The sequence below is a fragment of the Anopheles stephensi genome, chromosome 3 (genome assembly GCF_013141755.1).
Source record: "Anopheles stephensi strain Indian chromosome 3, UCI_ANSTEP_V1.0, whole genome shotgun sequence".
NCBI classification, from domain to species: Eukaryota; Metazoa; Arthropoda; class Insecta; order Diptera; family Culicidae; genus Anopheles; species Anopheles stephensi.
Window position 1 is genome coordinate 37,203,566 of NC_050203.1, and position 12,495 is coordinate 37,216,060.

Sequence of the window (12,495 nt, forward strand, 5' to 3'; positions counted from 1 at the left end):
TGTTGGCGATAGTGATCGGACGTCCTTCCGAGCAAGACGACCAACCAGAACTGTCCTAAGCTTCCCAGAACTTAGCCGACGATAGGCACGGTATCACCAAGAATGAATAAATCCATTCGTGCACTAACTCGGATTTGGATTTCCGAAACGCGCAAGTACTGCGAATGAACCGGCACGCGGAAATTCGCATGGTAGGGATGAAGTCTGATTGTGCGCACCAGCGCGTACCATCATCCCTTCCAGTTTCTTCGGTCCAGTGTGCGTGTTCATCTCGATGTGTCCACCGTCCGGATGACGAGCCGTCTGCCGAACGAGCGTGAATCTATTATCCATTTAACACATTTCGGATAGGATGGTGCACTTCAGTTGCTGATAACCCGGGCTTGAATTTGGCAGCAAACAAGGCGGCTTCGAGTGTGGGCATGTGATCATGCCAGCCGGTGCGCGGTAGAAGTTCAACGGGTTGCCAGGAACGCTGTGTGATCGGTGACGATCGGTTGGCAGTAGTACGGCAGTACGGTCGGCTGCTTCCGGAATGCTGATCGTGTGTGTGTGTGCGCGCGTGTGTTTGTGTGTGAGTGCGTGATTGATCAGTGAGTGACAATTGACGACCCCGAGGGCAACAGGAACGGGGGGCCATGCTAAACGGAAGTACCGTGCAGCCCCCGATGGCCGACGCCCGCATGGCAATGGAGTCCGACGGGGCTGCCCTTAACCTGACCGAGACGGAGGTGATAATGGAATTGATTGGAAATTTTCTCAACTTCTACTACATGCCACTGCTGGTGGTGGTCGGCAGCATCGGGAACATTCTGTCCGTGCTGGTGTTCTTCAACACGAAGCTGAAGAAGCTGTCCTCGTCGTACTATCTGGCCGCGCTCGGTATCAGCGACACGTGCTATCTGGTCGGGCTGTTTGTCACCTGGCTGAGCTTCTTCCAGGTTCACATCTACACACGTGAGCCGTACTGCCAGCTGTTTACGTATACGAGCGGCGTCAGCAGCTTCCTGTCCGTGTGGTACGTGGTGGCCTTCACGTTCGAGCGTTTCATCGTGGTGCGGTATCCGCTGAAGCGGCAGAGCTGGTGCACGGTGCGGCGGGCGAAAACTATCATCGCCTGTCTCACGATGGTCGGCAGCGTGCACAGCGTGCCGTACATCTTCTACGCCGGCACCCAGTACTCCGAGCGTAGCAATGTCACCATCTGCGACATGCGGAAGGAATACACGGTACGTACGATAGCTCTCGAACCAATCCCGAAGGGTGAAGTCATAAGAAAAACTCACACAAAACGACCCCATTTCCACAACATTTCCGCTACATCCGGTCCGTGCTTTGCCACATAATAAACCGGGCCGCTGGATGGAAATTGTTACACGCGCAGCTTGAATGTGGCACATTTTCAAAACGTTGGTCTCCTCTATAGAGCAGAGGACACAAAAACTGTTCCTCCAAAAACTGATGGTGATAAAAAAGGCTCCGAAAAGGAGCTTTTGAATAAACATTAATCTTTTCGCATCGCTCGGGGAAGCTTAGCAGCACAAATTATACACCAAAGTGTTGGAAATCCCTCCTAGCTTGCCAACGATCAGCAAAGCGGCTCGGGCATTGTCAGTCACCAGGATTAACAAGTGTGACCGGAAAGTGACAAGCGCCACGACAGAGAAACTGTGACCCTCGGGCGATTGATTTCGATACCCATTTATCCGGTAGTATAGCATCATCTCGGGAGAAGGGATGCTGAATGCTTAATGCAATCTTCCCGGCCCGGAGATCGGAGAGAGATGGGTTGTTAACAGAATTAAATTACAATTAAAGTATGATCGGTCGGTCGATGGTGGATTTTGCCGCAGATAAAGCGACCCGGCAGTTTACCACATTTGCTGTCCTGTCTTTATTAAAACGGTAGAATGTGCCCGCCCGTTAATAGCTACCGATTGGTATCCAGCAGTGGTCCTGCATGCTGCGACACGATAGCAAATGTGTGTGTGTGTGGGATTGACTACGTTGTTGGTGTCAAACAATAAAAACCTTTTAAATAGATCAATTTACGCGCTGTAAAAATGGGGACGCAATTTTATGGATCAATTCTTGAAATTTAAATATGATGAAAGGAGGACGCAATTTGTATGAAAATGCAAGCACAAAAAGCACACAGCTCTCATGTAAATTGGTGTACTTTGTTTCAATTTATACTCAATTTCTACTCAATGCCGGTAGCCCAGCTCAACCCAGTACCTTGAGGCACACTTTATTTTAAGCAGCACCGTTTTGAGGAAGGAAAACTTGTTTTTCTGTGCCACCTACAAACAAAAAAATACACACACACACACACACACACACACACACAGTTTGGCAGCATATTAGATCATGTCGACTCTGGTCTGGCCGAATTCACACCACGCTCGTTGCGATCTGTGAATGTGAAACACAAACAGCAGCATCACCGGCAGCGGAACCATTCCGACCATGCCGCGAGCAACGCAGCCAAGTGGAGCAGTCGAGCAAAAAATAAGAGTTCTGCATTTACACGGCTTTTATCCATACTTTTCGACTTTTTTAAGCTTCTTATTGTACGGCCGGCAGTCTGGCTGTACAGTAAAATACAATGTAATATTACCTTCGCACATTCGAACATATTGTGTAGCCCGGTAGCAGAAGCATTTCGCGTACTGATGCTGCTATTTGTTTCGACAAAAGCCGCTAAAGTTGTTCAAACAAGTGTGCAGTATTGTAGGGTTTTTGTTTTTCGGCTGTATTTTTGCAATCAACACACGGTTGTCGGTTTATGTCTGTTGGGAGTGGGGTTTAATGTTGCGATTGTATCCTCATAAAGAACAGTGATCAACTGAAAGGTCATACAATAAAGTCAATCAATCGAAAGATCGCTGGATGTGTATGTGTTATGTGATGGCATGATGTTGTTTGATGCATGTTTAATTTTTATGCTAACCATAAACCAACAGGAAAAACAATTTGTTTTCGCTGGTGCTGACGAGCTGTCCCCGTACACCAAGCATGCTTCTGTTGATGAAGCGCACTGTAACAGTGTACAGTGAGGGACGAAACAATACGGCCACTTTAATATTCGCTCAAGAAACATTTCCTTTTTGTTGTAGTCTTAATCATGTTTTATTAAAGTTTTCTCCGGGGTGTATCGAGTCAGAATAGTTTTATTATGACTTTTGATGGTCTTAAAAGCGTCTTAAAGATCGCTAGAAGACAGATTATTAATACTTTTCTATCTTTCTTTCTTGAAATCTATTGCAAAAACATTGTCTTCTTTCTTAACAACTTAAAGCTTATTCTTAAAACCAGCTAAAGATTAAATAATATTTTCTTTATGAACATGTTATAACTAAAGCGAATGATCGAGGAACTTTCACGCACTGAACTGCCTAATTGCTCTATACCATAAACTGCAATAAGCCTAACTTATTATAACGTTGTTTTTGTATTGCTTCACAAGGAGTATGCAGTTTTAAAAATGGTCTGAACCGTCCTCTTTCATCGAGTTCAAGTTCAAGGAAAAGAACTTTAGAATTTATTGCTATGGCATCCATCCTTCTTGTCATTATTATTAACACTAGTTTCAATCTTTGTAAACATGTCAATTTACAATTTACAACAATCTTTGTAAGCATGTCAATTTGTTAAATATCGTAATCATTACCCCTATATTACAATGTCATATGGTTTTCAAAATAGTTTTCATGTGTCTTAGAAGGATTTAGTACTGGGGGTTCACACATATAAAACAAGGATTCACACATATAAAACATATAAATAAGGCAGAAAAGGACCTTTTGTTTATTCTCAAGAGCGTTCGGTGTGAAATCTGTCTTACAAAATTTAATAGTTCAACACCTCTTTTATTGCATATATTTGTATCTATTTATTATAAATTATGTCCTCCGAGATAGAATCGTTAGAAAATCGTCCAAACCAACGACAGTGGTCTTATTCCATTCTTCGTCACTGTACAACGCTTATCCTGTTATACAAAAAACAGGACTTATATTTTAATGAATGCATCACAGAGCCGACTCTTTTTTTTTGGATCTATTTCGGGTAACGATGAATAGCAAACAGATTCCAATCAGGTCATATCGCGCAGCCAGGAAAAAAAAAACGACCGGACCCCGAACGGACCATTTCATACAGCATTGACATCTGAAAAGGATCTAACCCTACGCATGAAAGTTGCCAAAACACCTTTCATTCGGATTCGGCCCTTTTTTCCCTGTGCAGTGTAGTGTACTCCTCCGTCAAATGGATGGATAAAGAGATGCGATGAGATGCGCTAAAAGGCTTGTGGATAATTTAGCAGGAGCAAAACCATGTTTGCTTGCTGGTTGTAAAAAACAAAAATACTCCAACATTCATTTTCGCTTTCTAAGCCCCCGGGTTTGGGGGTTCTCGTTCGATTATTTAGCGTCAGAAACAAAGCTCCGACCGGCGCGTAAAAACGTGCACGCGAAACAGGCAAACAGGCTCGATGACCCGCGATGGATAAAAACTCTCCAAAACGCAAGCATGATTTACAGTCAGGTCTTCCCGCATTACGCGTTGAGAAACTGATTATAATTGGATAATCTTCGGTGTGTATAGCCTGTACCATGTGCCGGCACTTGAGCCGGAAGCAATGCCGGCTCGTCGAGATGTTCGTCGAGAGGAACGAATCTTCGGCAGTTCGGAAGTCTGCGCTGAGGACTGGTGGTTTATCAACGAACGGAAACCACTTAAAACTGGAAAGAGGATTTACAGCAAGCCCTGGTAGCGTAGCAACGTGAAAGTTGCTGCCCAGAAAAAAAACTGAGCAGGCCCAATTTAGGCGAAGTTAGAGAATTTTAAGCTCTATATAGTGAAGGTAAAGAATTGGAAAAAAAACCGAGCACAACGATGAATTATGCATTGCCGTACAGATCAATTATAGCGTCCAAAGGTCAAAGGTCAAACGGAGTTTTTTAGATGATTTTTGATCGAAAATTCCATGTTAGTAAAATAGCTTAGTGCGCTTCTGTTCCATCATTCCCCATTGCCGCCCCATGCGTTCGTGCGAACTCATGATTAGGCTATTTTAATTCCCTTCTTCTCAAAAAATGCTGGTGATTACGATGAGCGGGAAAATTCTAATGATAGCAGCAAGTATTCCCTTAGGCAATTTGATGACGCTTTTAATGATTATCATAAATCGATGAGGAACCAAAAATAATATATCTTGTTTTCTTCAATGTTCTGCTTCAATTAAAGTGAGCGGAATAGAAAACTTAATAAAGCACTTGGCATCACCATGCGCAGACAGTAGCTATTACAGCAGAAGGCAAAGGCTACCAGGTCCTCATCTTTAAAAAATCCCATCTTGTCTATGGCAAATCAAGGGTTCGACGAATTGCCAAAGGAAACTTTTCTTACTGGTGACCTAGAAGTTGTAGAGGTTTTGTGTTTTGATTTTCTTCTTAAAAGGCATATCCGTTCCCGTCCTTCAACCTCTTAGTCAAAATTGTTTCTTCTGTTAAAATACCTCGCAGCAGAAGGAACGTCCTAGTCTAAGCTTTCATCTACCAAAAGTTTTCGCATACGTCCTGGAAAAGACCTGGTATTCTAATGGATCTTGTTTACCAAGCAGTCGTCGAAGGACTCATGGCGTTAATGGGTCTTTGGTTATTGTTATAATTCAGAACGTTCTCTATCCCTTTCTTAGAGTCATTCCTACCAAAAGCAGCCTGAAGTCTGGGTTCATCATGTTTTACAATAAAATCTTATTTGCCAAGAAACCTTGTCATCGAAGGGGTCTCCAGTTACTGAGTCTTGTCGTATGGTTCTAAGCTAAAAGGTTCTGGGAGCCTTGCTCAGGGTCATTCCTGCCACAAAGCATTCCCAAAGACTAGACCCTAGATTTTATGGAACTTGCTGTATGGTTCTATGAACCTTGCTTAGAATCATTCCTATCACAAGTTCAAGCTGTATTCCCAGAGTGACCTTTCCGTCAAGTTCCGTCTATATTCTCCTCTACTTGAGTATACTATGACTATACTATGAGTATGCTATATTTACAACAACGCTATTGTACAGGCCTTGAAGTAAACAATAATGTCAAATAAAATGATAAATAATTACAAAAATAAACATAGCACAGCTATAAACTATAAAATAACAAATACAGACTCAATATTTTGAGACGCTCCCGTGCATTTGTGTCACGACGACCGCTTTAGTACACGAAAGGTGTCGGCTTACATCTATTCTGGAGAATCCCTCTAATTAGTGCGATGAAGCGAATTAGTCTCCAGGTACTAAGAATCGTTAAGTCTCTAGAGCACAAGAATTTGTTCCATGTATAAACTATTAAAGTAATTATGGCTAGAATTAATGGCAGAATGGCGACAAACCGTCATTACACAGTAACAAATCAAATTACAAGAATTAATTTGAAACTTTGCTCCCATCATACTACACAAAGCTCGGCGGCAGATTACACCATGTGTGGAATTGATTAACGTGATGGAAAATCTCATTACGCGTGCTGTGCTGACAATTCTTCCCATGAAAAAACTGCGTGCTCCCATTCGCCAAGCACTTCACGCCAGCACCATTCACCACGTAATAAGCTTACTGCTTTCTCTGCAAATTCACAGTCGCAAATGGAAATTTTCAACTACATCGATACGGTGATAGTGTTTGTCGTGCCGTTCACCATAATCGTCGTCCTGAACTCCGTGACCAGCTTCACCGTGTGGCGTTTCGCTGGACTGCGCCGTAACATGACCCTGCCCAAAAGGTAAGCGATCGCCGCCCGCTCGATGCAGGTTTTGCATCAACATTTGCCCCATTTTTCATTCGCCTGGCTTTATGTGCACAGAAAACCATCGAATTTAGAGATCCGACGGCAGCTAAGCTTCCAGTACTTTTCCACCCATCCCAACGGACGGAACGGCATTCTGAGGCGCACTAGCATGAGTAAGGGAAACCGGGCGCTCAGAATTTCGGTAGTCGCACACGATTCATTAACATTCATGCTTGTTTGTTCCCTTGCGTTGCTGGCGACTTTGGTGACTTTTGGCGCTGACCCGGACCGGCAGGAGAAAACCGGATGCTACACTCTCAGATGAAGGTCACCAAAATGCTGCTCATCGTGTCCTCGGTGTTTGTGTGTCTCAATCTGCCGAGCTACGTCATGCGCGTTCGGGCATTCGTTGAGGTGAGTGGGTTGATGGATGGCAAAAATATAATAAGCCGTTTTTCTAGAAAATCCCAGGTCCCCCGAAGGTTTCTTGCACGATGGGAGTGGGAAATCATGCTCACTCATACGTGCCGCCGTCGTAGCCGTCGTCGCCGTCGCCGTCGGTGACAGTTATTAATTGAGAGAAATCTCACCAACCGGTGTGTCTATCTTGTTTTTCCATCCTTGCAGACGGGCCACTCGTATCTGACCGTGCTGGTGCAGTACTATTGCTACTTATTTTTCATCACCAACTTCGGGATCAACTTCATACTGTACTGCATCAGTGGGCAGAACTTTAGGTAGGCAAGCGTTGCGCGTTCCGGCCGAATTTAGCCTCACTCAGTTTTTCACCTCTTTAAACCCCTGCCCCACAGGAAGGCTGTGATAGAAATGTTCCGCAGACATCGCAAGAGTCGGGTAAACCAGGAACCGATCAGCGGTTGCGGTACTCAATCAGGTATTATGTAGCAAAGGGTACGCATTTTCTTTCGCCGTTTGCTCGTAGTTTGCCCGGTAGTTGTGTTGCTGTTGTGTTGATGTATGACTTGTGTTGCAAAACCGTTCAGCCCGATGCGAAGAACTACAAGGACATGGTAATGTTGTTGCGATGCATAACGCGGGACGCTAGCAAACCGAGAGAGCTGGTTAACATTTGTATGGCGCTTACACAACACCTTTGATACGGCGGGATTTAGCTGCTGTTGGATTTAGCTCCTTGCGGCAGAAGTGCCTTTTGTGTTGCTTCAGTACACTACCACCATTAGCTAGCTCTCTGCCGCGTTACGTATTAACAACCTTCGGTAGCATGTATCGGTTACTAAATTTTTTGCTAAAAAACCTCGTTGTTGACCACAATAAGTAATTGGTGTTTTAGCAAAGAGCTGTAGCATAAGAAGCTTATGTGGCTCACACACTACGGGATTTCCGTCGGCTGAAGCTGCTCTACAATTCATTATCAATATTATTGCAGAACTGTTGCGAGCATACGGAAATCTTGCACTGAGACGCACCAGCACACCGATGCTGTCTACCACAACGACCACCACAACGAATCGCACGGCCGAAACCATGCTGTGGAAGGACTACGCGGACCCACCGATCATGAACCTTCCCTAAGGCTGACGATGGTTGAACGAGTGCTGAAAAATGAAATCGGTTTCCTACAGTACTTCGCATCGGTACAGTTTAAAGAGCGAGAGAGAGAGAGAGAAGTATTATTAATTTTTAGAAAGATAGCCCAACCGTTTTTATAAGCCGAAACTTATTTACTGAATTTGTATTGCTGTACTGATGATGTGGCATGCGCCAGGATCAAATGGGTATGCGTGAATGAGATAAGCACATTAAATGTGCTCCCGCGTGTCTGCTCTGTTAGGCCCACCCTTGATGAAAGGGGACATGATGTGTTACAATGTAACGACATACACACTTAACGTCGCTTTATGTGTGAGCAACATGGTATAGAATGGAATATATATTTAACAACAACAACAAAAAAAAACCCAAAGTGTATACAATACAGTTTTTCTTACCCTTTAAACTACCCTAACGCCCCACAGATCCTTTGGATAAATGGTCCGAAATTGTTCAAAATTCTTCAAGCTTCACAAATGGGAGTATTAGAACGATTCGCCTGCTGCACGAGCACAATGTATCACTTTTTGCATCTCATCGTAAATGGTAAAGGTATTACCGAATTATCTCGGCGACACACTGGAGGGCACCGGCGAAACGTTCGCCACAGGATGGTGGGGTGAGGGGGGGGGGAGGAGGATGAGCCCAGTTCCTGGAACTGAATCATGCTTCCAGATTTGCTTTTAAGATTGTCTGAAAATGGTTTTGTTCTCATGGCAATAAATGTTTTTACATGTTACTTGCCGTCCCGTCTGATGGGACACGTCTGAACGCAAGGAACGAAAAGTGAAGAGAGTGTTGTGTTGAGACTTGGTGAGTGTAATTGTACGGATACATTGTACACCAGTTGGGTGGAAGGAAGGACCAAACGGCAGCGAATGTTTGCCCTGGTGGCAGTGGCAGTGAGTTTTTCTCGTACCAATTTTTCCCGTGCAAGCATTCGTCTATTTGCGTACAGTGAGCTTTCCTGGCGTAAGTAAAACAAGGGATGTAATCTAAAGGTTTGTAATGAATAAATAAGCCATTTCCAATTTGTGCTTAGCCTACGCTGATAGGGACCCATTAGTGCCGTTATTTTACGCGTAATCCGTACTCTAAACAGCGCCATTAGTGTGTAATAGATGTTATCAGAACCGCAAAATTGCTCCCTAATCTGGCGTCGGTGTGAAGTTTTGCCAGAGGTTTTCGGGTGATGTACACATGTTTAATCTTTGAACGGAGGTTTCCGCGGTTTTTCGCTATTCCATTCATTTATTAAGTAGCTTACATTTCATTTACATCAAAAGCTATATTTGAATAGAGGAAGAATGCTCCAACTATAGATATTGCAGGGATGGATTCCCTAACATCAGAAGGATGTACGCTGCTTCGTGTAGCAACGACGACGACGATGATACGAAGGTTCATTGATTACCTAAATTGACGACATCATGTCTTGTTAGGAGTTTGAAAATAGCTTGACATGTCTATAATGCCTCCATTAGCAACAAGATTAGCCTGGGGAGAAGTTAATGTGTACCTTTCGTTTCAGAAATAATCCCACTGACCCACTCTACCGTTGTAACGCTTGCAGACCGGAAAGGAGAATGTCTGGCACGTGTCGGAGGCTGTACATCTTAGATTCTGGCCCCACTGTTCGCATGATAGCCAAGCCCATACGGAGGCGCGCTCGATGTACGGACGTCAAACGTTCCTCGGGCACTGGAAGATAAAGCAAGCATTATAGCACAGTAAATTACTACCAACCTGTCTGCACTCTTCCCGGTTCCGACTCACTAACCTGGGCTGTAATGCTTCTCCCATTGGAACACACTCACGCAACGATGCATCACGAACATCTGGCAGGCAGATCTCGTATTTTTTCGAAATTTCTTCCCGAGTACAGGCACAGCCAATAAAGTTGTTCGGGAGTTGAATCGATTCCGCGAAGAATGCGGTTGAACGGAAGTGGCTGCAGCCATCTGTGAACGAACCAAACGAGTCACTATGGATGATAAACTCTTCCCTGAGAGTACAGGATTTCCGGGATACTACGTACGTAGTGTGACGATGTCGAGCGTTTCACAACCGGGTTGAGGTGCTATACCGCTGTTTGCGAAAAAGTCGGCGTGTCCTCGTTCTATGTCCTCACCCAGCGTAAGCCCGTCCGTGTGGATCACGTCAACGAACTGAGCAGCATCGGGACCGACAGCATCTTTCGACTCGCGACTAAACCGTGGTTTTGCCGGATCAAGTGCCGTCACTCGCGCCAGCTTTCCGTCAAAGAATCGTCCCACATTCCCGGCAATATGTGCACCGAGACTGTGGCCAATCACGTGCACCTGAGAGTTATCGATGCCTAACCGTTGCATGAATCGTAATAAACTGTCGCCGATACGGTTCGCCGCTGGTAGCACGAGTTCACGAGACTTGGAATATGGCATGTAGGCAATATCGGACCAATCGGCTACCAGCAAGTTGTGTGCATCCTGCGCCAAATAAGCTTCGCGGATGGGAGTTATCGAGCTATTTTCCCGATCGGATATCCACCCGTGGATTAACACCTTCAGCTGTCTGCGTAGGTCGGTGGTTGGTGTCGGTTCAAACAATTCCGCCTCTTGCTCATGCTCCATTGATCTTGAAAGGACAAAAAAACGACACATTATCGAACGGAAACAGTTCAACAGCGGGCAGCATTTTCAGAAGGTACTTCCCACGGTGAGTAGAAGTACAGCTTCACGCTCTCAAGCTCTTTTTCGTAATTCGAATCTGCCGACGTATCGACGGCAAGTGCAAACAGCAACACAAAACCAACTCCCACTAAACGGGGAACGAAATCCATTGTGGTATGTGCCTCTGGACGGTAATGCAGTCACGATACAAGTGCCCAGTAGCAACCCAAACAGCACCCCGATAAAGTACTGAAAAATGTTTTCTTTTTCATTGTGCACGTAAATGGTGTGCATTATCAATTGAAACGGAGTTAATTAATTTGCCAAACTGATCAACCAAACACCGTGCTCATTTAAACAAATATTGTAAGGGAAGGTTTAAATTGAATTATTCAATTGGTATTGAAGGCAAAGCTTAGCAATTAAAATTTGGGTTCTGTTGCACTCAACGGCGTGCGTAGTTATTGCTAGATTTAGTTTGCCTGCAGATTTGCGAATGATGCTACACAACCATTAACTCATCGTTTGGTTGGAGTGTTATTTTGATTGTTTAACACAAACAAATACAGTCACAGAAATGTGTTATCATGATGGTGTTGCTATATGTTGATACTGTACTTTGACTAGTACTCGTTACCATGGGTTGATTAGCGATTATATATCAACCCCAAATTGTATGAATCTGGGCCGTTGGGTTCTAGCTTAATGGAATGTACCAGAAGTGCTTTGAAACATTCCGTAAATAAATCTTTAATTGATTTATTTTAAAACAGTGCGTAACATAACAATAAGACCACTAATTTTTTTGAGAAACACTGGAAGAATAATTGGCTGATTAAAGAGATTGCGGATGTTAACGGATGATGCCCATTTTTTATTACATTCTTTTAGCTTTTGCCCATGCATTGGGTACTGTATTTTGAAAGGATTTTTTAATAGTTTTATATTTAAAAAATACCTTTAAAAAATCTAAACAAACAAAAGCTTGCATGAGAACTCCAATAATTGTATGCCAGGGTTCACTAAACATTTACAAAAATTTTTGAAAACTGTTTTTATATTATTTAGAAACCTCTTTTACTGCCAGCATTTTTTACCGATTTTTGAAATGATGATTTGCATCTTAACTGATCAATTTTCGTGAGAGACTTTATAGTCATACTAAATTGAGCTATGTCCCCAACTTTTCCAGCTATTCTGAAAAAAAGTTACCTCATTGTTCTGTTACGCACTGTAGTAATCAGTAAGCAATACGGGCAGGCCGTCTGTAAAGAATAAAAACTAGCAATCTATTAGCATGCTTGTGCTATACCAATATGAAATAAAAAAATAAATAAATATAAGTTATAAACTGTTAAAACATTGTGGATGTAATGATAAAACGTTAGAAGTATAGGCTTACTATTTTCACTCGGTTAATTATTGTCAATATTTGTATTGTTGGAAATTATTGTTTGATTTTTTTATTTGTAAAAAAATATACTA

The 12,495-nt window shown here is 43.4% G+C and overlaps 2 protein-coding genes across 3 annotated transcripts; one reads left to right on the forward strand and one right to left on the reverse strand.

The window, feature by feature from the left end:
* The first annotated feature begins 110 nt into the window (after positions 1 to 110).
* Positions 111 to 8,726, forward strand: LOC118509800 (neuropeptides capa receptor-like). Of its 2 annotated transcripts, none has more exons than XM_036050937.1 (7): positions 111 to 1,229; positions 6,639 to 6,781; positions 6,863 to 6,960; positions 7,083 to 7,201; positions 7,415 to 7,524; positions 7,600 to 7,699; positions 8,196 to 8,322. In XM_036050937.1, the coding sequence occupies exons 1-6, from the start codon at positions 639 to 641 to the stop codon at positions 7,691 to 7,693; spliced, it is 1,155 nt and encodes a 384-aa protein (XP_035906830.1). In that variant the 5' UTR covers positions 111 to 638; the 3' UTR covers positions 7,694 to 7,699; positions 8,196 to 8,322. The 2 variants fall into 2 exon arrangements, with proteins under 2 accessions (XP_035906830.1, XP_035906829.1); XM_036050936.1 differs by having other exon boundaries at positions 118 to 1,229; positions 7,600 to 7,682; positions 8,196 to 8,726.
* Positions 8,727 to 9,567: 841 nt separating this feature from the next.
* Positions 9,568 to 11,426, reverse strand: LOC118509801 (pancreatic triacylglycerol lipase-like). The gene is made up of 3 exons (XM_036050939.1): positions 11,056 to 11,426; positions 10,398 to 10,975; positions 9,568 to 10,320 (listed from the first exon to the last, which is right to left on the reverse strand). Exons 1-3 carry the CDS (start codon positions 11,178 to 11,180, stop codon positions 10,043 to 10,045), a joined length of 981 nt encoding a protein of 326 aa, XP_035906832.1. The 5' UTR covers positions 11,181 to 11,426; the 3' UTR covers positions 9,568 to 10,042.
* Between the last annotated feature and the right edge of the window lie 1,069 nt (positions 11,427 to 12,495).